Source organism: Aedes aegypti, chromosome 1, assembly GCF_002204515.2.
Source record: "Aedes aegypti strain LVP_AGWG chromosome 1, AaegL5.0 Primary Assembly, whole genome shotgun sequence".
Classification (NCBI taxonomy): Eukaryota; Metazoa; Arthropoda; class Insecta; order Diptera; family Culicidae; genus Aedes; species Aedes aegypti.
Window position 1 is genome coordinate 88,682,880 of NC_035107.1, and position 26,692 is coordinate 88,709,571.

Below are 26,692 nucleotides of genomic sequence, written 5' to 3' on the forward strand. Positions count from 1 at the left end.
TAAGAATTGCACTGCGCAATGAATAAGGGATGGGACTTAAGGCAAAGTAGGCCGTCATTGAAATTTGTATGCGTCGTTGATGATTGTTGCTAATGCATCTTACGGAAATCAGTGGACCGTTGCATGAGTTCATTATTTTGACGTTTGAGCGGTGCCGAATTCATTCGTTGCCATGGTGACATGAATAACACGGCTCCGCTCAAACGTCAAATAATGAACTCGTGCATTGGTCCATTGCACTGACCTTGCTGAAAAAGTATAAAAAAATGATGGGCTACTTAGCCTTAACACTTATTCTCGAAGTGCACATTTTATCAGCTGATAAAAAACGGTGCCGGTCAAGTCCTTACAGTCAGTTGGGATGGGGAAGGAATGTTAGTATGTAATAATTGTTGCTACTTAAGACCTTTCCACAATAATCACGGGAAGGGTGTTAATTAGACTGGCCCACCTTAGTATGGGAGAAAAATAAAGTTATATAATTCCACGGGGCACCCGACAGGATTATTTTTTAGGATTAGAGGAAGACTTCCTGAAAGTTTCAACTCATTTGGTCGTTCCATGAGCTGGCGCAATTGAATTGAAGTTAATATGGGATTTTCAGCTCCAACATATAGGAAACAGCACATCATCTCCTGTTTGAGTCAGGGAAATTGTTGATCGCGTTCAATTGAACCCAGAATGTCAAAAATACTACTTGATACTATAGCAAACAATATTGTAGAAGGTTGTATGATGATTAAAATTGATGAAGTTGGTGTTTTAACTATCTGAAGTAGATTTGCAATATTGCTTAGTATTCCTTCAACTTAGCTGGGTGGTAGCCACTAAGCGCATCATAGCCACCTATGACGCTGGGCGAGCTGCGGCACGAGGTGCATGCACATGTGTGATTGTACGGGAGTGCTGATCTAAGCCTAACTTTCAACAACTGAAAGCTTAATGAAAATGAGCCTAAATCCAGATACAACCTTCGGCAACTATGTTCACTAGCGTATCAACTAGTGAATTTGTCATTCTGGACTGAATTGAACGCGATTAGCTAGTGTACGAGACAAAACAGTGACATAGGGTCAATTTTCAATATATTTGAGACGAATATTCCGTACAAACTTTGAATTGAATGCGCCAGCTGGGGGAGCAACCAAATGAGTTGAAATTTTGAGAGAGCTTTTTTCTTACCCTAAGGCACATATCTAGGGGGTGCCCCTTTGAATTTTACTACTTTTTTGTTTAAGGGCCAGTCTAGTGTTAATTAGTGAGGGAGGAAACAGATCTGGGAGTCATCTTTGGTCGTTGATGCAATCCATGTACGAGGGAGGAAAAAACGACTCTTACTTCAAACTAGTTTTGCATTTTTGTCTTGCGATGAAAAGATATTGTTAGAAGATTGAAAGAGTGTTTCGACATTCATAATTCGTTTCATTTCAAGTAACGATAAGAAAAAAAGAAATGCATGTGAATATTGAGGTTATAGAAAGGATTTATGCTGATACTTATAGTGACGAGCAATGCAAAGTTTGTTTGAAAATTACATTAACGTGACGTTGCAACGATAAAACTATGTTTTCATAAGCATGAAACGAGCTCACCAGTACGTAATCCATGCTGGACTGAAAACGAATACCTATTCGCACTCGCAACACGCGAACCAGACACGATTGATCTTTATTCCATCGCACGCTCCACAGAAGCATGTAAGGGGCGGTCCATTAATTACGTAAGACAATTTTGGCGGTTTTTTGAACCCCCCTCCCCCCATGGTAAGATTTTTTGTATTAAAATTACAAATAATTTGTATGGCGCGTATAAAAAAAATCTCAAACCCCCCCTCCCCCCATAATCCCTTACGTAATTAATGGACCACCCCTAACAGGATTACTGCCCAAAATAACGCGTGCAAACAAAGAAAAATGTCAACAGTACTGGTGCACAATGGCTCCACCTACATAGGAGAGCGGTCATAAATACGAAAGTCGATAAATTAGTCATCAATTCATGCAATTTGATATGTATTCGTGCTGTACCTGCAAAGCAAATCTTCTTCTATAAAATGGGAGGTGCTAATGTTTTCATCCCCTCCCTCCCCCACGTATTGACTCAAGTAATTCTAACATGATTTCAGCTTTTCTTACATACATGTACCAGAAGAGTGAACGAAGTCGCAGAAACTGTATGGACCAATGCACGAGTTCACTAAATTAACATTTGAGCGATGCCGAATTCACTGCACATTGGTCCACGGAACGAAATTAAGTGGAATAAATTAATAACTTGCAAAATATAAGAGATGGGATTTCGGTGTCTTCTGAACATTAGTTTGTCTGGTCAAGGCGCGTTATATGCAAAAGTGTCCTAAGCGCCAAATTTCATAGCTTTCGAAATTCGCACTCAATCTTTTTTATTTCAAAAGGTAGCGCAACAAAATGTTCTACAATATTAAAGTTTATAGAAAATATGAAAATTTTGTAGAAAATCTTTTTTTCTATATCTGATAGTTTTAGAAATATAGGTCACTTTAGAACTTTATGGTCAAAAATCGGTTTTTCCTCAATACTAACGAAAATATCAATTTTTCAGGCCTACTATGTTCTGAAGAATTTTAGATATGAGCAAAATACACAGTTTCTCTGAAGGCGCCATATCTCTAAAATTTTCATATGGAAAGATATGAGCGTTTTTGTAGTTTTTTCACCCACTTTCCCAAGAGTAACATTTCAAAATGGCGCAAGTGAAATCAAAAACTTTTTCCGTTACTTGAGTAAGCATATCTTAAAGTGCATTTTAAGAAAATTTTATGATAGTGATTTTTGATTTTCTCTAATAAATGTGTTCTGAATTATTCCTTAATTTTACTTAGAAAACAGTTTTTTTTTCAAACTTCTTGAGATTCTTATTCAATTACAGTCGAACATTTTGTAATACATTCAAAAACATTGAATCATTCTTAGCATGGCCAAGTAGTTTGTAGATGTTTATCATGTCAAGTTTTATACATATCGTTAATAATTACAGAGATTTTCATTCTTTGCCACACAATACCGTCAATGGAAGGAAAACTCGACGAATTTAAATGAAGTCCTGCCAATATAAGCTGAAGCTTTCACTAGATTGGACAATGCCAATGCAGTTGCATTCCCTTTTTTCAAGTTTGTATAGTTAATTAATTAAATTATAATTATCTTTGGGGAAACTGAATAGGCATTATAAGCAATAGGTATGAGACTTTGAAGACAGTTTAAAGGAAGCAAAACAAGAAAATTTATGTAAACATGACGATAAATGCTGGGTTCACATATTTTTTTCTCATAGCTCTTCAATTTTTTAGTTTCAATGTACTTTAAAGTGGGTTTATCATACTTGTGAAACATCTTGATTGTCTTTTCGTCTTGTTTGCATCGTATTTTATCATTATTTTTCAGCTGTCAATGGTTTTGCAATCATATTCTTAACAACAAGTTATTTCAATTGCATTGACCCAATGTCACCCCCTCTATGGGGTGAGATTGGGTAAGTTTTCATTCACTTGTAATGGCGTAGTGAATACATATTTTTCTTTCATTTTTTGGATAGTTGTTAATGTACCATCAAAGTACATACACACCAAATTTGAAGTTTATTGGAGTTAAATTGCGATAGTTAATCAATAAATAATTCCGACATATGCTTTTTGCCCCATTCTCACCCCCAACGACGGTACCGTAAAATAAGGTGTTAAGGGATGAAAAAAAATTCGGCTCGAATTTCAAGCAACTTCTAGTATGTCAATAATTGAACAAAGGACAGCCCTACCATTCTCTCGTCGTGTATATGAAAATCTAAATACAACTATGAGGATCCTATGACAGATTTCTGACATTATCATGAAAAGTTGTGCTTTTTGACGGAAATGCAATACGGGGTGTTAAGGAATTTGAGTTTCGTAAATAAAACCCTATTTTACCAACAACAAAACACAATCTTCTTGGTCAATAGCTTTGATGCATTCATTCAATTTCATAAGTTATGTTCAACCTTTCTCAGATAATATATGAATATTATTGAAAATGGAACTCCTGCAAACGCAAACCGTTTCATTTTAACTGCTAAATTTTTCATAGTTATTAATCCTTTCGTAAAATTGTCTTGAAATGATTTTTATACTCAAATGCAACAGAATCGTAGCCTTTATATTTGCAGTTTACGAATCCTATAAGCTATGCAGACCAACTGTATAAATAATCTATAATATAAGGGTAATTTCAACAAGCTTCTAGTTTTAAAAAGGGAAATTGCCAATTTGACCTGTAATTAAAACACTACACTAAACAAAGTATTTGCATGCAACACCCAATAGCATGGTCGAAAAATACTGAAGAAGCAAAATGTTCCAGTATGGAGCCGAAATCTAACGCTCACTCTATAAAACAATGCGTTTATGCCCAAAGAGGCCGTGAAGTATCTCAAAAGGAGCTCAGAAATGGCAGAGTCTATATACAGAGAGTTGCGCGAAGATGCTTCTTTGAATTATTGTTCTCCTTTGTCTTCGAAAATATTCCCTATTTTTACTGATCTGCTCGATAGGTAGACAGACGGTTTAACAGTTCGATAGGTAGATTTAGTTTCACTCTTCGCGCAACGCTTCATTTATAGACTCTGAGAAATAACAAAATATTATTATTATTTACCACTTCATAGGATTACCACTAAAAGGATCAATGGCTTCAAAACCATTTCCAAATAAAAGAATCATTCAAACTTTCCAAACATTCTACTAGTGTGATCGAACAAGTTTTATCATACAAGTTTTAAATAGTATCAAGAAAAGTCCCATATTTACACTCTTAAAAAAATTGAACTTTACATGTGACTTAATTCAATAGGCACTGAGTTAGTTTGTAACATAAATGCATTAACAACGTAATTTTCTGTTTTTAATGAGGTAAAGTTCAATACCGTGAAACGAACTAAGATTTCCAATAACACTAGATTGGAAATTACGTTCACCAATCTATTTTTCCAAACACATGTAGTGTTTGTGTCAATTTTCTAATCTCACATGTTGCCTGCCGAAATATATAAACGTGATACTTGAATTTTCATGCTAAAAGACATAAATTACATGACTGAGAGCTTTCTTTGTCAAACTTGCCATTTTCACATTCGTATATCGTGTGGCAGGTACGAGCTACTCTATGTCCAGGGAAGTCAAGGAAATTTACTTTACGAAAAGATCCTGGACCGACCCGGAATCGAACCCAGACACCTTCAGCATGGCTTTGCTTTGTAGCCGCGGACTCTAACCACTCGGCTAAGGAAGGCCCCTGATGGAAATGTTGAATCAAACGAGTCCTTAACACCCCATTTTACGGTACATTGTTGTAAAATACGGTTTAAATAACGAAAAAGCTTGCTTATCAACTCATTGTCACAGCTATTATCTTACAGCATTCTTTAGCAATTGACCTTTGACCAAACAAATATTTTGTTCCAACTCGAAAACATCGTAGACCGGTGGGATTCGAACTCACGACCACCAGAACGGTCATGCTGCATTGCTACGGCTATCTGGGCTCCTCCAGGTGCTCCATAATCTTGCGCTCTGTTGCTTCTGCATAATGACCATAAGTATAGAGTGAAAATGGAAACAACCGGTCTGTATCCCTCCTGATTCGTATTATCAGGTGTTTGTCATAACTCTTCGCGATGGCATTTTTTGCACGTACGTTTATTTGTATAAATTAAATAAATAGGCAAATAAATAGACTTAACCCCTGTGGTACCAACATAGTTTTTGGCACACAATTTTTATCTTTGATCAGCTCTAACTTCATCAAATTTCAACCGATTTCAATTCTTTCAACTTCATTCGATCGGGAATCTATTCTTGTTCTGATGACCAGAACATGGTTTGCCTTGGTCCAACAGTAACGGAGTTATTCCGGATTCCGTTGGGGTAATAGATTATTTTGGATTGGTATTTTATAATTTTGATTGCCAGTTCCATCATGTACACCGCTTTGAATCTGTTGATTGAAAAAACGTGTAAAACATCGATTATATATGTTAGAACATCGTAGGTTACTCTGGCATCTCCAGGTTACCTCACGGATTTGGTGCCCCCGGGAAAGTGGCCACTTGTCGATCTAGAGCAAACCCTAGCATGTGACCCATCAAATTTCATGAATTTTCAGCGCCAATTTATTGGTGATCAAAGCAACTACATTTTTTCATTCTTGGAACCACCCGAAAATGCCACTGATTAGAGCCCCAGGGAAGTGGCCACTTGTAGACCTGGAACATGCAACCTAGCCCTAGCATGCAACCTATCAAATTTCATGAATTATCAACGTCAATTCATTGGTGATCATAGCAACTACGTCTGTTCATACTTGGGACCATCCAGCCATTTCACGGATTTGATGCTCCCGGGGTAGTGGTCACTTGTTGACCTGGAACAAACCCTAGCATATGACCCATCAAATTTCATGAATTTTCAAAGCCAATCCAGTGGTCATCAAAGCAACTACAGTCTTCCATATTTGGGGCTACCCGGATTTGGTCACGGATTTGATGCTCCTTGGAAAATGTCACTTGTAGATCTGGAACAAACCCTGGCTCAGCAAATTTCATAAATTTTCAACGCCAATTAATTGGTGATCAAAGTATCCACAATTTTGCTTCATAGGAAATTATTATGGAATTTTAATCTATGAGTTTCAGGAGAAATAATTGATATATATAACTGAAAATTCTTATAACAAAGATTTAGATTTGAAACCTTCAGGCATTAGACACGATGTTCGGAAAGACGTTGTAATTTCATAGAACGTAATTGCACTGAATAGTAGAATCCTCGATATATGTTTTTGAAGCTCGTAAAAATATTCACACAAATAAAAAAGTTTCCACATCTTTAAGATATGTTCTACGAAGTACTTTTTCCATGATTACTCCAAAATTTAAATCTTTTAGCATGACTTTCCTTTGTAGTCGCGGACGTTACCACTAGACTAAGGAAGGCCACATGCATTTGCACCACTGAATTGGCACTGAAAATTCATGAAATTTGATGGGTCTAATTCTAGAGTTTGGTACAGGTCCATCATTTGACACATTCCTGGGAGTTTGGACACGCAAGATCGCCGTTATGCACCGGGTGCGGCGATGTTGACGAAACCCTTGAGCACGTGGTCTTCGAATATCCGCGCTACGAGCATGAGCGAGTCGAGATGACATCCGTCGTTGGCAATGACATTAATGTGCACAATATCGTCCAACGAATGGTGCTGACGAAGAGAAATGGGACGCGGTAAACAGGACAATCGTCCAGCTGATGTCTCTTTTACAACGAAAATGGCGAGAGGAGTAGCGACACTCAATACAGTGGACAGCACATGGCTCTGAGTCGTTGTGGCAGCCGGAATCGTCGTACCGACCTCGGCACTTGACAAGTCAGTTTGTTGAAGCGAGAATATAAAAAGAAAAGGACAATTTACACCGTTTTCAGCCATAGGCTGCACAGACTGAACATAACTAACATTAGACAACGGACACACGGAACGATCAGTGGACCAGTGAAGAATTTTTCGTTTGACGAAAAGTTTTCTCCGGCTGGGGCGGGAATCGAACCCACACTCCGTAGCCCAATACGCCTAAACGACTGACGCCGCTAACCGCACGGCTACGAAGCCCACAATATGAAGGAGACCAACGGGCGCGACCGGAGTAGGCTAGATCTTCCGTCGGGGCTAGACCGAGTAGAACGGGCGTAGCGTAGTATCGTTAATAAGTCGTCGAGGCGCCTGCAAACCGGAAGTCATCCTCCAACCGGAATTGCAGGACCGACCTCGTCACTTACCTACCAACATCGCGTCGGAATAGGCTATGTCCTTCCACCGGGGACTAGCCGAGTAGATCGTGAAACAGCACCGGCACATGGTCGCCGGAGCGGTCGGTATGGATTCGAGTCTGACACTCTGGCGCACGATGGACTAATTCGATATGACTAGCCTCCAGCATCCATTCTGTGACATGGTCAGGAGTTTCCATATATGAATATACAGTATTGGACAAAACATTTGCAACTTTTTCGATTTTCCATACAAAATGACCAACTTTGGTAAGCTGGATCACAGTTATTTATGGACCGATTCGTATGAAACTATCACAGAATATCAGATATAACTTGAATTTTAACATATATTTTTGAATAATTTTTCCAATCACGAGTTTATAAGTAATAACGGTTTGACCAAAGTGTAATTTTGGACGAAAAATTCAAAACATTTTATCTCAAAATCTGATAACCCTACACAAAAACTGTCTTCAGCAAACTTATTCATATCGTCAAAATCTACAACTTTGCTGAAGATACCATGATGCTGTTCCTTCAATATGTTTAGTTATGTCAATTATAAAAAATCGTCAAAAAATTCACTTTAGTCAAACCGTTACTGCATTTCAACTTGTGATTGGAAAAAATCACTCAAAAATATATGTTAAAATTCAAGTTATGTCTGATATTCTGTGAAAATTTTATTCAAATCGGTCCATCAATAACTGAGATATAGTTTATCAAAGTTGGTCATTTTGTATGGAAAATCGAAAAAGTTGCAAATGTTTTGTCCAATACTGTATGTTTGCTAGGATCACCAATGAATTGGCGCTGAAAGTTCATCAAATTTGATGGGTCACATGCTAGGGTTTGCTCCAGATCGACAAGTGGCCACTTCCCCGGAGGCACCAAATCCGTGAGGTAACCTGGAGATGCCAGATTAACCTATGATGTTCTAAAATATATATTCGATGTTTTCACACGTTTTTTCGAACAATTAACAGATTCAAAGCGGTGTACATGATGGAACTGCAATCAAAATTATAGATTACCAATCCAAAATAATCTATTATCTTCCGACCAAATGTCCTCAAGCCAAGATGGCTTGAGGACATTTGGTCGAAAGACATTTGGCCGAATGACGTTTGGTCGAATGACATTTAGTCGAAAGTACATTTGGTCGAATGGACATTTGGTCGAATGGACGTTTGGTCGAATGATTTTAGAAAATTTCGTCGAAACTTTATTTAGTAATGGTTGATTGAAAAATCGATTAATTCAGCAGAACCAAAATCAAGCTAGAATTTTTGCTCAATGGATGATCTTAAGTTTATTTTGGGCAAACATATTTTTCATCTGAAGTCAAACACGAATATTTATACATGATAAATATTACCTACGCTTTGCAACGTGGTGAATGCTTAAAGGCTGTAGCATAATTACATTTTCCAGACAAAAGTTTCATACATAGACGCTAGGACATATACTACTAGCGTCTATATATGATAAATTATTCTTGATAATGTTATTATTCTTTTTTTCAGCCTTTTTGAATTTGAAAACGGGACGTTTTGTTTCATCCAATTTTATAGAAGTTCGAAAATATTTATGCTCAACTTTGAATCATTATGTTGAGTTTATTATTCTTTCAAAATATCATCATTGTTTGTAAAAAAAACCTCCTAAATGTTTGTGTCGTGCAGTTATTGATATATTAAACATTGTTGAATTTATTATTTCTTCGTTCTTTACACAAAACTACTGATATTTATCCAATGGCAATGTGACTTAGGGTAAAAATTTGAAATTTGGGAACTAGAACTGATACAGATGTACATTGAAAAATTTCGTCATCTTGAATTGTCTGCATATAATGCACTTTTATAACAATTTTATATCCAACGGTTTTGACGAGGTGAACTAAAAGTATTACCTATATAGTTCGTTTTCCTACAAATTGTTATGATTGTGACTTCAAGCTACATTACATTTCTTGGGTAAACACGTGGATTTGAAAACGGTGTCGATGGTTTCACTTGATAATAAGTTGATAATTGGTTCAATCGAAAAAACTCAAACAAGAGAATCGTGTTAATCCTGTGTACAATACACAGGATTAACACGATTCTCTGAGGTGAGACGAGTTGATCTATGTAACTAGTTGATTTGCCTTCATTTGATATCAGCTTGTCGCGATTCATCCGACCCGCAGAATAAGCTTGAATGAGAAAAATGACATCAAGTAATGCCACCAACGCAAGAAGTCGAGTTTGTGGGGGAGTCTGTGTTATCAACTGAAATTCCATAATTATGCATGTCGCATATTGAAGCTTTGAAGTTTGTCTAAAAAATACCAATACACCAATGCAGGTTTCTTGCAGTCTATCATGTTGTACCAGCATATGCAACCTCTAGTAGTACATACATACTATACAGACCGTCACCTTTTCCAATGATTCTATCACTGAGTTTCATCGTCAAAACTACACTCTGTAAAATAAACTGAAAAATCCATATTCGACTAAATTTTCGACTAAAAATCCTTTTAACAAAATATCATATGTTTCTATGAGCAATAAAATTCTTTTCGACCAAATGTCCATTCGACGAAATGTCCATTTGACCAAATGTACTTTCGACTAAATGTCATTCGACCAAACGTCATTCGACTAAATGTCATTCGACCAAATGTCATTCGACCAAATGTCATTCGACCAAATGTCATAGATTCTCATGCATCAATCTTCTTATCCGTCATCTCTTGGCTCTCCTCATCAATCCAACCGTTTTGAATAATTTCTCTTCGCTTCTTCGCTACTGTGCTCGTTGTTCCGTGAATTGACTCCCGCTGATTTTCCGTATCTGATCAGGAGGTACACATCCGGTGCTTGTCAGCAGACTACATCTTCTGCTGATTATTGTAGGATATTGAAATACAACTGTGCTCGTATATATTTCACAACGAGATAGTGATAAGATTCGATGTTTGGGCAATTGCTGACATCACAGAAAATTACAAATTTGTGATATTTGGCTATTCCAACTCTAGCACAACGTACAACCCCGACACAGTAATAGAATCATCACTTTTTTTCTCTCACTTGCTTTGCATACGCACTGCCATCTTAATCAAATAGACACTCCTAGAGGTGCCCTACTCGACGTTGAGCCGATAGGCAATCATAATGTCAAAGGTATATCCTTAATTGGTTCCACTCCTCTACTTTGTTGGTACACGTGAGAAAGCAACAGACGGACACGGCATAACAGTGACGTCGTCCACCACCCCCTCATCAGATACCTGTTGGGTGTCACGCAAAATGTTCTGTAGTTGACATTTATTTTTTGCGTGTTCCGTCGCCAGTCATGAATGCCGTCTGCATTGGACAAATATTGACATTTCGGTGCTGGACAGCAAATTCGGAGCACATGCCAGTTGATCATTCACCGATGAGTGTTGTTGTTTTTACTTGGTTGATGGCGGGTAAATATGTGCATGCGGTAGTGACATCTCAATTAGCACTCAATGTCTAATATGTATCAAAGTGAATATTGCTCGAATCAATGTGAACAACAGTACTGTTGTGGGCTGGCTGTATTATTAGGCCAGTGCAGTGGTTTTAGACATGAGGAAGTTGGTAGAACAGGTGACTTATGGATTAATTGACACTTTGTTGAATGTTGAACTATGGGCTATTATAACAAGTTGTATAATAGTATTCTATCCGTTGTTTAATACAATGAACATTTTGAGAAATATCAGTGTTTTCTTGAATATTGGTCTTAATGTCTGCAAGTTAAAATTGTGATCCCTCTATATATACAGTTCATTGCCAGGGAGCTCAAGGTGTTGTCGTCTACCAAAACGAATCCTTTCCCATATTCAAATTCCTAGTGTTTTCTCACGGAAGTGCAGAGGACTCCTCGACTTTCATAAAGCAAGTAACACGTCAACATTTCCCTCCCATTCCCAAATTGACCTGCATTCGGACGCCGCCGTTATTGTTTGTTGTAAAAAGGAGAGAATCAGTACTTACATTGAGGATGCTACTGGTACCAAGTAGCGTCTGCAGGTTCTCTGTGCAAGTACAACTGTTCTTGCAATAACGGAGTAGCAACTGCGGACGATCAATCATGCTCGTCCTCATGCTCTATCTTACAATAATGGCAACGATGTTTCTCATTTCAGAACGAGGAAGGAGCGTGTTGTCGCCTGCGGATAAAAGTCATCGCTGGACATCAGTTAGCCAAAAAAGACATCTTCGGTGCTAGGTTCGTATCCCCTTAGGTTCAACGCGACCCTAATTATTATCTTACCGTACACTTCTGCAGTGACCCGTACGTCCGGATCGACCTGAACACCATCACCGGCGACGAAAACATCGACTCGGTGCTGACGAAAACCAAAAAGAAAACCCTGAACCCCAAATGGAACGAGGAGTTCATCTTCCGGGTGAAACCGAACGAGCACAAGCTGGTGTTCCAGGTGTTCGACGAGAACCGGCTGACGCGGGATGATTTCCTGGGGATGGTGGAGCTTCCGCTGTCGCAGCTACCGAAGGAGTCCGACGAGGACGGAGTTCAGGTGCCAATCAAAAGCTATCCGCTGCGGCCTAGAAGGTCAGTAGGGTATGTTTGAGTTCGTTTTTTGAGATTTTTATTTCTTTGCACACTAATCTTTTTTTGCTAGTTTTGGTTTTATTTTCTAGTATTAAAGAGTTTGGTTTGTTACTACACGTTTAGGTTTGCGAATCATTGCGGTTGAGCTTCGCATGTTTTGAGTTCACCGATCTGCTAACAGCAACGCGCGCAGTTAGTTTCTGGCACCGCATATGTTATTTCTTGATTTGAATTACTCAACAAATACTTATAAACAATTTTGTAGTTACTGGGAGAATTGAGATCTCTTTTTGCATTTGTAGCGCTCGATCAAAGGTGCGAGGACAGCTGGATCTGTACCATGCCTACATCCAGGATCAGAATGCATCCAACGAATCCCAGTTGGACTGGGAAATCATCGAATCGAATAGTTCAATCTCTAGTGTATGTTGTTTGGTTCAAAGTAGCGTAGTATATACGTTTTACTAACTTGCAATATTCATTTGTAGAATTCTAACATCGCCAACAATGCAGCAGACACACTTCCATCCGGATGGGAAGAACGGCAGGATGCCAACGGACGCACCTACTACGTGAACCATTTGCAACGGACGACGCAATGGGAGCGACCAACTGCCACGTAAGTACCTTAATTGGTCGCTTTAATTGGGTTCTTGATGACTGTAGTACATTAACTTGACATAAAGATCTTGCAATGATCTCAGGGTAAATTCTGTGCTTATGGGTTTTCGAACTATACTAAGGGGTCATGCACATATTACGTCACGCTTCAAGGGAAATGAGGAGGTCAAGACAAGCGTGACAAGCCTTAGAAAATATTTGAAGGACTCATACAAAAACCGTGACAAAGGGGGGGGGGGGGGTTAGCGAGTCAAAAAAGTCTAAATTTAGCGTGACATAGTGTTACGTCCTGCCCTGGCGTAGAACTCCATCTTCGGTAGGTCTTGGTTGATACATCTCCAAATGTCCCGTACGTTAAGGGTCACTAGGTCCTCTTCCACTGCGAACAGCCAGCGTATTCGTGGTCTTCCACGAAGTCGCCTAAATCTACCAGGTTCTCTACTTAATATTATATACGCAATTCTTGTTTCCGACATTCGCATTAAGTGACCAGCCCACTGAAGTCTGCCGTATTTTATTCGTTTAACTATATTCGTATTCCAGTTTGCCTTTTTCATCGTTCAAGCTTCGTGTCCGTAGAGAGCCATCGGAAGTAGAGAGCCACCGGAAGAATCAATCACCTGCAACCATGTACTTCATTTTGGTAGAATTACAGATCAGGCCTATCCTCGTTGTATCCCTTTTCAGAGACACGAAGGCCTGCTGCACTGACCTACGATCGACTCCGCTAATGTCGATATCCTCCGCAAAGCCAAGTAGCATATGCAACGGTGTGATCATAGTGCCGTTTTTCTGCAGTCTAATGTCACAAACGAGGTTGACACTTGATTTCGAACCATCCGGCGTAACACATATCAGCCTAATTAGTTTCGCTGGAAAACTATGTTCAAACATCATCTGCCACACCTCATGTCTTTTCCCTGAATCATATGGTAGTAAATCAAGTAATACTCCCGGAATTTGTCTAGAATCATTCGCAAGGTAAATATCTGGTCTGTTGTCGAGCGACCCTTACGAAAACCAGCTTGGTATTTTCCGACAAAGGACTCTTCAAGTGGTCTCAGACTGTTAAACAGGATGCGTGACAGTGTTTTGTACGCCGAATTCAGCAGAATAATCCCTCTGTAGTTGGTACACTCCAGTCTGTGCCCTTTCTTGTAGATTGGGCTTATGATGACATCCAACCAACCGGTGGGCATTACTTCAACCTCCCATACCTTCAGAAGTACTCGGTGGATGGATTGGTAAAGCTGCTCACTTTCGTACTTGAAAAGCTCGACCGGGATCTCGTCCTTCTCAGCAGCCTCTCAGTTTTTCAGCTCACTGATAGCCTTTTTAACCTCTTTCCATTTTCACCGTCCAACAACTGCTGAAAGTGCTGCTTCCTCCTGGCAGCCACCGCCATTTTATCGGTCAACAAATTCCCATCTCGATCCTTGCACGGGCACTGGTACTGTGCGCGATTGACCGTTGCATATAAACTCCGCATATCGTTCTTGAACCTCAGATAATACGCTTTCTTCGAGCTGCCTTTTCTTTCTGTGGTGGATTCGTTTTTCTTCGGCTTTCGCTGTCCTGCACCACTCTCTTTTGGCCATACAGCTTCTGGCGACGTACTTCACGTCTGTCACTCTCAGGCACTATTCATCGAACCAATCGTTTCGTCTTCGTCGATGACCAGTGCCAATCACTTCCCGTGCCGTTGTTATCACAACTTCGTGGATACGGTCCTACAGGCTGTTTACATTTCCAGATACGTTTATTCTTCCCAACTGCTCGTCTAGCTGCTGGTGGTACTGTGCAGCTATCTCATCAGTCGACAAACGTTGGATATTGAAGCGCAGCGTTCTGTTAGTTCTCAGACTTGTGACGCTGGATAACCGCGCTACAACGAGATAATGATTCGAATCGCATGAATAATTGGACTTAAGTGCAGAAATGATAAAGAGTTTTATCGATATTACTTAAGCAGTGTTGCCAGCTACGACATAATTTTGAATTCTTATTGAAAAACTCGATTACAGTTGAAGCACTCTATTTCATTATTCCACTCAAGTTTCATGACTTTGATCTTTTATTTGCTTCGGCCGACGGTTTGACATGCAACACGTCCTTCAATTTTGGCCAACATTCGGTATCATTATCTTTAAAATTTACTGGTATCTGCATGTAACACCCTCTTGTTAGATGGAAATCGAGCAGTCACGTTTTCATCATTCCCTTCAGGTGACACAGTTTGGAATCAACCTCTAAGATTGCACTGGAACTTCAAAGGCACAAATCTTGCGAAGAACAACAGTGAACTTTTTATTTTGGCTTTGAGCACTATCAGAAAGCTTAAAATAAGAAGATCAGAAATGTTTGCCAACTATTTCTCCAGTTTAGTGCCTTTGAAAACGTTAGTAGAGGCACAAGACGGCCATTGTGACGGCTATCTTTGGATCCGGATGGATTCACCTTCAACTCGTACGGAGAGTGTTGAAACAAATCTATTCAATCAAAATCTAAAAGAGAACATGGCCTAAGGTTGGTTAAGTATATATGATGGGATAACATCACCAATTTCAACTTTGAATATGATATATCGGCACGTTGATTTGACAATCAAATCAAACTTATGAAATACTAACATGTAACTTTGATTATAGGAATTAAACACGAATTCGATTAAGAATTCCATCAGGAGTATTTCAAAAGATTCAATCTTGAATTTCACGAATGTTTCGTTTAGGAATTTCTTCAGGGTTTTTCTCAGGAGTCTTTCTAGGGATGCGAATCTTTATCTAGGAATTCCATCGCAAGTTCCTCTAAAATTTCCATCGGAAATTTGTCTGGGGATCCCATCGGAAGTTTTACTACGGATTCCATTGGAAGTTTCACCACGGATTCCATCGGAACTTCCTCTAGAAATTCCATCAAGAGTTCTTCAGTGGATTTCATCAGATGTTCTTCTAGGGATTCCACCTGGAATTTCTCCATGGATTCTACCAGAAGTTCCTCTAGGGATTCCATCATGAGTTTTTCTCGGAATTTCATCAAGAGTTCCTCCAATGATTCCATCAGGAGTTCCTTCAAGAATATCCTTAGAAATTCTTCCAAGGATTCCATCTGGAGTTCTTAAATGGATTCTATCAGGAGTACCATTAGGGCTTTCATCAGAGTTCTTCTGGGGATTTTATTTGGAGTTTTCCAGGGATTCCATCAAGAGTTCCTTTTGAGATTCCACCTGGAATTCCTCATGAGATTCTAAAAAGGAGTTCCTCGAGAAATTCCATCAATATTTCTTGTAGGGATATTATAAGGAATTCCTCTAGGAATTCTCTCAGGAATCTTATCAGGAATTTCTCCTGGTTTTTTAATCAGGAGCTTGTATAGGGATTACATCAGGAGTTCTTCAAGGGATTTTATCAGAATTTCCTAATTTCATCTGGAGTTCCTTCAAGAATATATTTAAGAATTCCTACAAGGATTCCATCAGGAGTTTTTCTAGGGATTGTATGAGGTATACCTTTGCGGCTTCCATTAGAGTTCTTCTGGGGATTTCATTAGGTGTTCCTTCATAGATTCCACCTGTAATTCCTCCAATGATTCTATCAAGAATTCCTCGAAGGATTCCATCAGGTTTCTTTCTAGGGATATCTTAAGGAGTTCTTCTAGGGAATCTAACTGGAGTATCATCAGGGAATCATCTAGGGATTTCATCAGGAGTTTCTTCAACGATTGCACCTGGAACTCCTCAAGGGATTCCATCTGAAGTACCTCTAGCATTTCCATCAGAAATTTTTCCAGGGATTCCATCAAGAGTTCTAATAGGGATTCTATCAGGAGTACCTTTAAGGCTTTCACCAAAGTTATTCTGGGAGAATTGGAGCTACTAGTTTCGGCGCTGCAGTCTTGGGTAATCAAAACGACTGTTTTAGATTTTTCCCGACGTTTCGACTCTAATCCGAGTCTTCTTCAGGGGAGACTGTAATTGGGCTTGATTAGTGGTAGGATTACATAGATTTTAAGTGACTTACATTCTGTTTAGTCGTATTACGTAAGGTGTAACATAAAACTGTCGGTGTCAAGTTTGGGGAAATACATCGGCTGTGAAAACGTATTTTAACATTATTTTGCATTTGGGATTGGCTTAATTTTTAACCTACATTATTCTATTAAGTGAACTGTAGCTTATGTTTTTTCAAAGTTTCACTTAATATTGCCACTACTTTACACTGCACTTGTGAAGGCGGTAACGGTTGGTTCAAAGATGGTGGGTTGATCGATTAGTTTCAGGTTTGAAACATTTCACCCATAAATTTTAGAATGGCTGCGTACGTTGTATTTAACCCTTCTATGTCTGTTCGGTGATTTACTGTATTTGGTGTGTTCACTATGTGACACATCTCTAGGAATGTTAATGTATTTGTATTTCTACTACTATCCAACACTGTTGTACGATTCAGATTAAAACGATGGTCTAGATCTATGCAGTGTTGGATGAGTGCTGTTTTTTCTTTTAGTGTTATTATTTCCATATCTGTCTTGGTGTATCCTAAATCTGTCAACCTGTTTAGCTTATTGAGGTGTGTTTTGTGTCCATACAATCTTGTTTGCAGTCTATTTTGCGTCATACCTATGTAACAATGTTGACAGTTGTTGCAAGGTATTTTGTACACTATTTTGCTTCTGTCTAGTTTGTTTACGGGGTCTTTTACTAGTGTGTGGAATTTGTTGATGGTTTTGATTTGTTTGCATGCTATGACAATATTATTGTAATCATTACTGAGGATACGGACGATACGTTCTGAGAGGCCTGCTACATATGGGATGGATCTGTACATACGATTTTCCTGATTGTTTGTTGTTGCTGGATTTTCATCAATTGCTGGGATGTGTTGGGGTCTGATGTCTGGATCTGAAGGAACTGAAGTGTTGGGGAGGGAAATTTGTTGTGGTTTTTCTTGGGATGTTGTCGTTTGGTCAGTTGATAGCAGAGAAGTTGGTGGAGAATTATCTGGCGTCTGGATAGATGGTGGTGTTCCTGGATGGTTGAAGTTTTGTCTTTCAGGTGTTGAATTGGAAATTGTTGTTGTTGGATTGGAAACCATATTCGTCATTGGGTGAATTGATGTGGTTGGTATTTCAGTGATGGTGGTTGATTCTATCCTTGTCTGCTGGTTGTTGGCTTGAGTGATGTAGCGGTGGAATAATCTGTTTATTAATGTCCTGGGGTAGTTGTTGTTTGCTAGGTGCTTTTGAATGATTTCCTTCTTTGCTGCGATACTTAATGCAGTGGACAGAGCACAGACACGGTGGATGAAGTTCTTAGCTACGTTGACCTTGTATTTTGTTAAGTGGAAGGAGTGCCAGTTTAGCATCCTTCCTGATGCAATTGATTTTGTGAACCATTGGGTTTGGAGGGTTTGATCTTGGTTCCTAATAACTGTCATATCAAGATAGGGCAATTTTCCATCTTCTTCTGTTTCGATTGTGAACTGTAATCTCTCTTCGTGTCTGTTGAACTCATCCAAAACCGATTCTTTGGCATCCGTTGGGATGGCTATGAATATATCGTCCACATAAGAACCAACCGTTACCGCCTTCACAAGTGCAGTGTAAAGTAGTGGCAATATTAAGGGAAACTTTGAAAAAACATAAGCTACAGTTCACTTAATAGAATAATGTAGGTTAAAAATTAAGCCAATCCCAAATGCAAAATAATGTTAAAATACGTTTTCACAGCCGATGTATTTCCCCAAACTTGACACCGACAGTTTTATGTTACACCTTACGAAATACGACTAAACAGAATGTAAGTCACTTAAAATCTATGTAATCCTACCACTAATCAAGCCCAATTACAGTCTCCCCTGAAGAAGACTCGGATTAGAGTCGAAACGTCGGGAAAAATCTAAAACAGTCGTTTTGATTACCCAAGACTGCAGCGCCGAAACTAGTAGCTCCAATTCTCCCACATCAGTCGAAATCTCCTCGCTTAAGTTATTCTGGGAAATTCATCAGGAGTTCCTCCAGGGATTCCATCAGAAGTTCTTATAGGGATTCTATCAGGAGTACCTTTTGGGCTTTCACCAAAGTTATTGTGGGGATTTCATCAGGAGTTCGTTCAGGGATTCCATCAGGAATTCCTCCAGAGATTCCACCTTGTATTCCTCGAGAGATTCTATCAAGATAGCTTATATCAGGAGTTCTTCGAGGAATTCCATCAATATTTCGTTTAGGAATATCATAAAAATAAATAAAAAAATTCCTCCAGAGAGTTCATCTAGGGAATCCATCAGCAGTTCCTCCAGATATTCCATCATGAGTTCCAATAAGGTTTCTATCAGTGGTGTTATTAGGGCATCCATCAGAGTTCTTGTGGAGATTTCATCAGGAGTTCATCTAGGGATTCCATTATGGGTTTCTTCAGAGATTCCACCTGGAATTCCTCCAAAGCTTCTATCAGGAGTTGCTTCAGAGATTATATCAGGAGTTCCTCGAGGAATTCCATCATGATTCCTCCTAGGGATATCATAAGGAATTCCTTTAGGGATTTTACCAGGAGTTCCGTCAGCAATCTAATCAAGAATTCCTCCAGGGATTTCATCAGAAGCTCCTATGGCGATGGAATCAGGAGCTTTTTTTTGTCTTTATTTAAGAGGCTTTTAGCAGAACGCTGGTTCACCTCCTCGGAATCAGGAGCTCTTCAAGGGATTTTATCAGGAGTTCTTTCAATGATTTCATCTGGAGTTTGTCCAAGAATTCCTACAAGGATTCAATAGAAGTTCCTCCGGATTCCATCAAGAGTTTCTCTAGGAACTCTATCAGGAGTACCTTTAAGGCCACCATCAAAGTTCTTCCGGGGATTTTATCAAGAGTTTCACCAGGGACTTTCTCGAGGAATTCCATCAGGATTTCTTCAAGGGATATCATAAGGAGTTCCTCTAGAGATTCTATAAGGAATGCCATCATGAATCCCATCAGGATCTTCAGGGGTTTCATCGAGTTCCTATCTGGAGTTCCTCTAGCATTTCCATCAGAAGATCCTTCAGAGATTCCACCTGGAATTCCTTCAGGGATTATTTCAGGAGTTCCTCAAGAAAATGCATCAGGATTTCTTTTAGGGATTGCATAAGGATTTCCTTCAAGAATTCCTTCAGGAATCATTAATTTCTTCAGAAATTTCAACAGGAGTTTCTCCAGGGATCACATCAGAAGTTTTTCTTAGGATTTCAGGAGTTTTTCAGGGAATTACATCAGGAGTGCTTTTAGGGACTTCGTCAGGAGTTTCTTCAGGGATTTCATAAGTATTTTCTTAAGATGTACTTAACGAGTACTTGTTGGGATTTCATAAGGTGTTCCCCAGGGATTCCATCAGGAGTTCCTATTAGATTCCTACAGGGATAACAACAGTTCTTTTATGAATTACATCAATAAATCCTTCAGAGATTCCTTCGAGAGTTCCTTAAGAGATTTCACTTAGAATTCTTACAGGGATTCTTTCAGAAGTTTCTCTAGGGATTCCTTAAGAGATTATATCCAGTGTTCCTCAAATAATTACATTCATCCAGGAACTCTTCAAGAGAGTCTTCCCGAAATTTCTTAAGGGATTAATCAAGGGATGCCTCCTGAAACTCGTCAAGGAATTAGTTGTTAAGGAATTCCTCCTGGAATATCTCCAAGGATTCTCGAGGGTTATCAAGAATTCCTCCAGGGTTTCCATCAGAAATTTATTGTAAGGATGTCATCACCGGAACTACTCAAGAGATTCTTTCCGAATTTATCATGGGATTCTTCTCAGAATTCCTCATGGAATCAATCCCGGAAATCCTTAAGAGATTCCCCCGGATTTTTGAAAGGAATTTTAGGCGGAATAATTCCAGGGATTATTGTGGGTTTCCAAGAACTCCTCCAGCGATTTACCAGAAATTTATTATAAGGATTTCACCAATATATCATTCAATGACTCTATCAGGAATTCATCCTGGGATTCTAAACAGGAATTCTTTCAAGTACTCCTCTAAGAATTTCACCTGAGGTTCCTCCATGGATTCCACCAAGATGAACTGCAATGATCTCATAACGAATTTCCTATAGGTTTTGACCACAATTTCCTATAAAGATTCACGACTTCACCAATATTTTCTCTAATTATTTACCCAGTGATATATTGAGAGAGATTTTTTAAAGAAATTTCACCAGGAGTTCTTCTAGGATTACCACTGGGAATATGACCAAAGTTTTGCTAGAAATTCCATCAGAAAAATCTACCAGAGCTTCACTAGAAGTTGTACCTTAAAATACTTTGAAGTTTTACTTGGATTTTGCCTTAGGATTATCAGAAATTCATCCAGGAAATTGACTGTTATTCATTCAGAGGATTAAACAAAACATTTCCTTGAATGTGTTCAGGTTGAATCCCTGTAGAAACACCTGGAAGATTTTTTTTCCTTAATATAATTTTGGAAGAACTTTTCAAGCAATCCCTGAAAGAGTTCCTAAAGGATTCTCTAAAGTAATTGCTGATGGATTTCTTAGAAAAAAATCCGTCCAGAAATACTAGAAGGCATTGATGGATAAATTCCTATAGGAATCATCGGAGAAATTTATGGTAGGTTATTGAAGTAATTCTTGTAATAATCCCAGGACGAATGCCACGTAGGGTCATCTTCATAGATACAATGAAAAATCGTTGAAGAAAGCACTGGTAGAATTAATAAAAGAATTTATTGAAGATTCTCTAGAAGAATACCGGAGGATAAACTGGGGGAACCTCTCAAAAACTTGCAAGCGGAATCTTCAAAGGAATTCTTGAAGTTTTGATGAATTATTTTGCAGTGTTTCTCGTGGAATTCCTGAAGGCTTTCTAGTAGAATCCGTGGAGGAATTCTTGGTGGAAACCCTGGGATTCTAAACAGGAATTCCTTCAAGTACTCCTCTAAGAATTTCACCTGAGGTTCCTCCATGGATTCCACCAAGATGAACTGCAATGATCCCATAACGAATTTCCTATGGGTTTTGACCACAATTTCCTATAAAGATTCACGACTTCACGAATATTTTCTCTAATTATTTACCCAGTGATTTTTTGAGAGAGATTTTTTTAAAGAAATTTCACTAGGATTACCTACTGGGAATATGACCAAAGTGTTGCTAGAAATTCCACCAGAAAAATCTACCAAAGCTTCACTAGAAGTTGTACCTTAAAATACTTTAAAGTTTTACTTGGATTTTGCCTAAGGATTTTCAGAAATTCATCCAGGAAATTAACTGTTGTTTATTCAGAGGATTAAACAAAACATTTCCTTGAATGTGTTCAGGATGAATCCCTATAGAAACACCTGGAAGATTTTTTTCCTTAATATAATTTTGGAATAACTTTTCAAGCAATCCCTGAAAGAGTTCCTAAAGGATTCTCTAAAGTAATTGCTGATGGATTTCTTAGAAAAAACTATAAGGGTACATCCCTATGGGGTTGTACGAACTGGTGACGTAGGACCACGATGGTTAATTTAACTGAATTTGACGTCGTTCTTGTTGCTCGTTTTGACTTCATACTGTTTTCAGTGCTCGAAACTTTCGTAAATATTTATGCATATAACAATTTGCAGCCAAGTGAACGTTTAATCATGTCCCAAATATACTTTATCTTTATTGGATAAATTCGTCATATTTATCTATGAAAATGTGAAATTTCACTTCAGGTTGTATGATCATTTTGAAATTAGATTAGTAACCTCCTATGAAATATATGGTAGCATTGGAAAGAACAGTAGTGATTGAGGCTTGTTCAGTATGCTGAAGCAAAATCTAAGTAATTCTAATTAAAGAATATTTAACAGCAATGTGTATAGGATGTTATTCGAGGATTATAATGAAAGCTTCAGTCATCGCTTTGTTGATCTTATGGTGTGAGAGAAATATTATTCATTGCTTGGCAATGTGATAAGTAAAGTCGGAAATATTACTCTGTTAACTCTCTTACACACATTTAGTGGCCCTGAAAAGAGCCAAAGGCTTTGTTATCTAGGATGCTGTCATAGATGAATCGCACTACAGGATGTTATCAGTTGATTGCCATGGTTAAACAAAGAATCCCCAACCAGTTGAATGTTTCGTGGTGTGGATGGCACACATCGGCAACAGCTATTAGATCACACGGCTGAAGTCGAAATCTGAAAACGTAGCCTAAGTTTGAAATCTTGAGCGATACCACAAGCCGGACGCTCGATTTGTCTAATAAAAGTAGTAATGATGCCTAACGGGCTTGATTCTTGACTGCACCACAGATGAGTTTATCACGAGCCGAAATCTCATAAACCAGATGCTGATCAACAGCTCAGCAGGCTTCTGGCTACGAGGTGCTCCTCGATAAGCAGGTTCGGGGAGCTCTTACCAGCTCGAAAGCGAAAATGGAATGAAACCGAATCCGGCGAAGGAAGCATGCTTTAAACCCTTAGATTAGCAGATGATGTTCCTCCCATTCGTGCTCTTCTCTTCTAGTCGACCAATCTGGAAAATGGGTATGTGCCAATAATGTGTTGGGCTTAGAATTACTTTAAAATTGCGTGGTAATGCTTGAGAAATTGATCAAATATGAATAGTAGGAATGCTTGACATTTACTAAATATTCTCTAGTTAGCTATTGATAATCAATAAATTTCTTTAGTATGAAGGTGAATTTCTGATTAATGGGTGCCAAAATGATGAAAATTGTTCTATCAGAATTTCTCTTGAAAACCATTCTAAGTATGTCGCAATTTTGTTACATGTGATAATCTTCATAATCGAAATGCTCCCATAAAATATGGCAAATCAAAGACACTGTTGGAAATGCAACTCTAGTTTACAATCTGTTGTGAAATGTTGACGGCGACGGCACTGCAGCAGCGTCCACGAATAGTCTCAAATTGTCGTGCCATCATGACAAATTAAATTTTGTACGAAACTGTGAGATTGATTGAGGAATATAAGATGTAATAAGGTCGGAAATGTTATTCTTTCAACTCTTTTCCACAAATTTGATGGCCCTGACAAGAGCCGATGGCTTTCTTAGCCTCGATGCGGTCACAGATAAACAGCACTGCGGGATTGATCAGTTGATTGCCATGGTCCGTGGATGGCGCACAACAGCAACGGGTAGTGGATCACCGGGCACAAGGAGAAATCTGGAAACGGTGCTCACTCTTGAAATCTTGAGCGATTTCATAAGTCCGACGCTTGATTCGCTGCTCTTTTCTCTTCGGATCAGCTTCTGGAATTTAGCTCCTAACGGGCTTGCTTCTTGACCAGGGTTGGGAAAAAATCTGAAACTCACTCTACAGTAGCCAAACAAAGCCAATCACAGTCAGCGAAGCCAGTGAAACTCACGCCCATCGCTGCTGTAGGCAAATGCCTTGAAAATTGCAAAACACCCGTTGCTAAGGGCAACCCAAAATTACTGTAGAAAAATGTTCTATTTCCCGCTGCATTTCCCGCATTTAGAGCGTTCAATGACACTCATGATTTAGAAAATTCGTACACCCAACAGAGGCTACTTGATGAGATTCACGTTTTTGAGGTACTGTACTGGGAGAGCCACGTGATTTTCGCGAAAAGTCAAGCCTACTACTATTACCATTCCCAGCACTGTTCTTGACCATCGATCACCAGACGCTGGAACGCTAGCTTGGAGGTCAGCAGGTGCGGACGTCGCTGCACAGGATCGGAGGAGCTCTTGCCAGCTCGGAAGTCGAAACGGAATGAAACCGAATCCGACGAAGGAAGCATGCTATATACCCTTAGATTAGCAGATTATGCTCCTCCCATTCGTGCTCTTCTCTTTCTAGTCGACCAATCTGGAAAATGGGTATGTGCCAATAATGTGTTGGGCTAAGAATTACTTGAAAATTGCGGAAAATGAAAATGCGTGAGAAATTGATCGAACATGAATAGTTGGAAGGGTTGACATTTATTAAATATTCTATAGATAGCTATTGATAATCAATAGTTTTCTTTAGTATGAAGGTGAATTTCTGATTAATGCGTGCCAAAATGATGAAAATTGTTCTATCAGAATTTCTCTTCAAAACCATTCTAAATATGACGCAATTTTGTTACATGTGATAATTTTCATAATCGAAATGCTCCCATAAAATATGGCAAATCAAAGACACTGTTGGAAATGCCACTCTAGTTTACAATCGTTGTGAAATGTAGAGCTTCCACCCCGACGGCACAGCAGCAGCGTCCACGAATAGTCTCAAATTGTCGTGTCATCAATTATTCATGACAAATCAAATTTTGTACGAAGCTTTGAGATTGATTGAGGAATATATGATGTAATAAGGTCGGAAATATTATTCTTTCAACTCTTTTCCACAAATTTGATGGCCCTGACAAGAGCCGATGGCTTTCTTAGCCTCGATGCGGTCACCAGACGCTGGATCGCTAGCTTGAAGGTCAGAGCAGGTGCGGACGTCGCTGCACAGGATCGGAGGAGCTCTTGCCAGCTCGGAAGTCGAAACGGAATGAAATCGAATCCGACGAAGGAAGCATGCTATATACCCTTAGATTAGCAGATTATGCTCCTCCCTTTCGTGCTCTTCTCGTTCTAATCGACCAATCTGGGAAATGCATATGTGCCAATGATGATGAGTTGGACTTAGAATTACTTGATAATTGCGAAAAATGATAATGCGTGAGAAATTGGTCGAACATGAATGAAAGGGTTAACATTTACTAAATATTCAACAGTTTGCTATTGATAATCAATAGTTTTCTTTGATATGTATGTAAATTTCTGATCCATGGTGCCAAAATTATGAAAATTGTTCAATGGGAATTTCTTTTCAAAAGCATTCTGAACATGTCGCAATTTTGTTACATGTGATCATTTTCGTAATCGAAGTGTTCTCATAAAATATGGCAAATCAAAGACACTGTCGGAAATTCTACTCTAGTTTACAATCGTTGTGAAATGTTGAGCACTTATCCCGACGGCACTCCACGACGGCGTCCACGAATAGTCAATTATTCATAACAAATTAAATGCGAGATTGATTGAGAAATATAAGATCTAATAAGGTCGGAAATATTATTCCTACAACTCTTTTCCACAAATTTGATGGTCCTGACAAGGTCCGATGGCAGATAAATAGCACTGCGGGAAGTTATCACTTGATTGCCATGGTCAAACGGGAAATCCTCAACGCAAACAGCAACAGCAACGGGTAGTGGATCCCCGGGCACAAGTCGAAATCTGGAAACGATGCTCACTCTTGGAATCTCGAGCGATTCCGACGCTCGATTAGCAGCAACTCCTCGGATCAGCAACTCTGGGGGCTTCTGGTATCTGGTTCTATCGGGCTTGCTTCTTGACCACCGATGCTGAATTTATAACGGGTCGAAATCTGGGAGCGCGGATAAATTTGCGGTGGCGACGACGATGGCTTGGACGCTTCTCCGAGCAGCAGTAGTTTGCCGCTCGGAGAAGCGCCCAAGCCATCGTCATAGCCGCCGCAAATCAATCTTGCGTCTTCCTCTTCCGACGACACAAATTGAACTGTGACGCGGGTGCAAACGCAAAGCGAGAATGACTCGCCCGATCGTGTTCACAGTCCGACCGCAAAAAGAAGACTGAGGGAAGAAGCAGGGACCCGTTTGCTTTTA

At 39.2% G+C, this 26,692-nt stretch overlaps 1 protein-coding gene across 4 annotated transcripts in view; it reads left to right on the top strand.

Moving 5' to 3' along the window:
- Positions 1-26,692, top strand: part of LOC5575004 (E3 ubiquitin-protein ligase Nedd-4) — a 44,363-nt gene that overhangs the window by 11,223 nt on the left and 6,448 nt on the right. For 3 of the 4 annotated variants that reach the window (XM_021841835.1, XM_021841846.1, XM_021841852.1), the window contains exons 2-5: positions 12,006-12,088; positions 12,149-12,445; positions 12,739-12,859; positions 12,925-13,055. In XM_021841835.1, coding sequence (XP_021697527.1) covers positions 12,006-12,088; positions 12,149-12,445; positions 12,739-12,859; positions 12,925-13,055 — 632 coding nt within the window. The remainder of the gene's footprint in view (positions 1-12,005; positions 12,089-12,148; positions 12,446-12,738; positions 12,860-12,924; positions 13,056-26,692) is intronic. The other variant, XM_021841841.1, reaches the window with a different exon arrangement.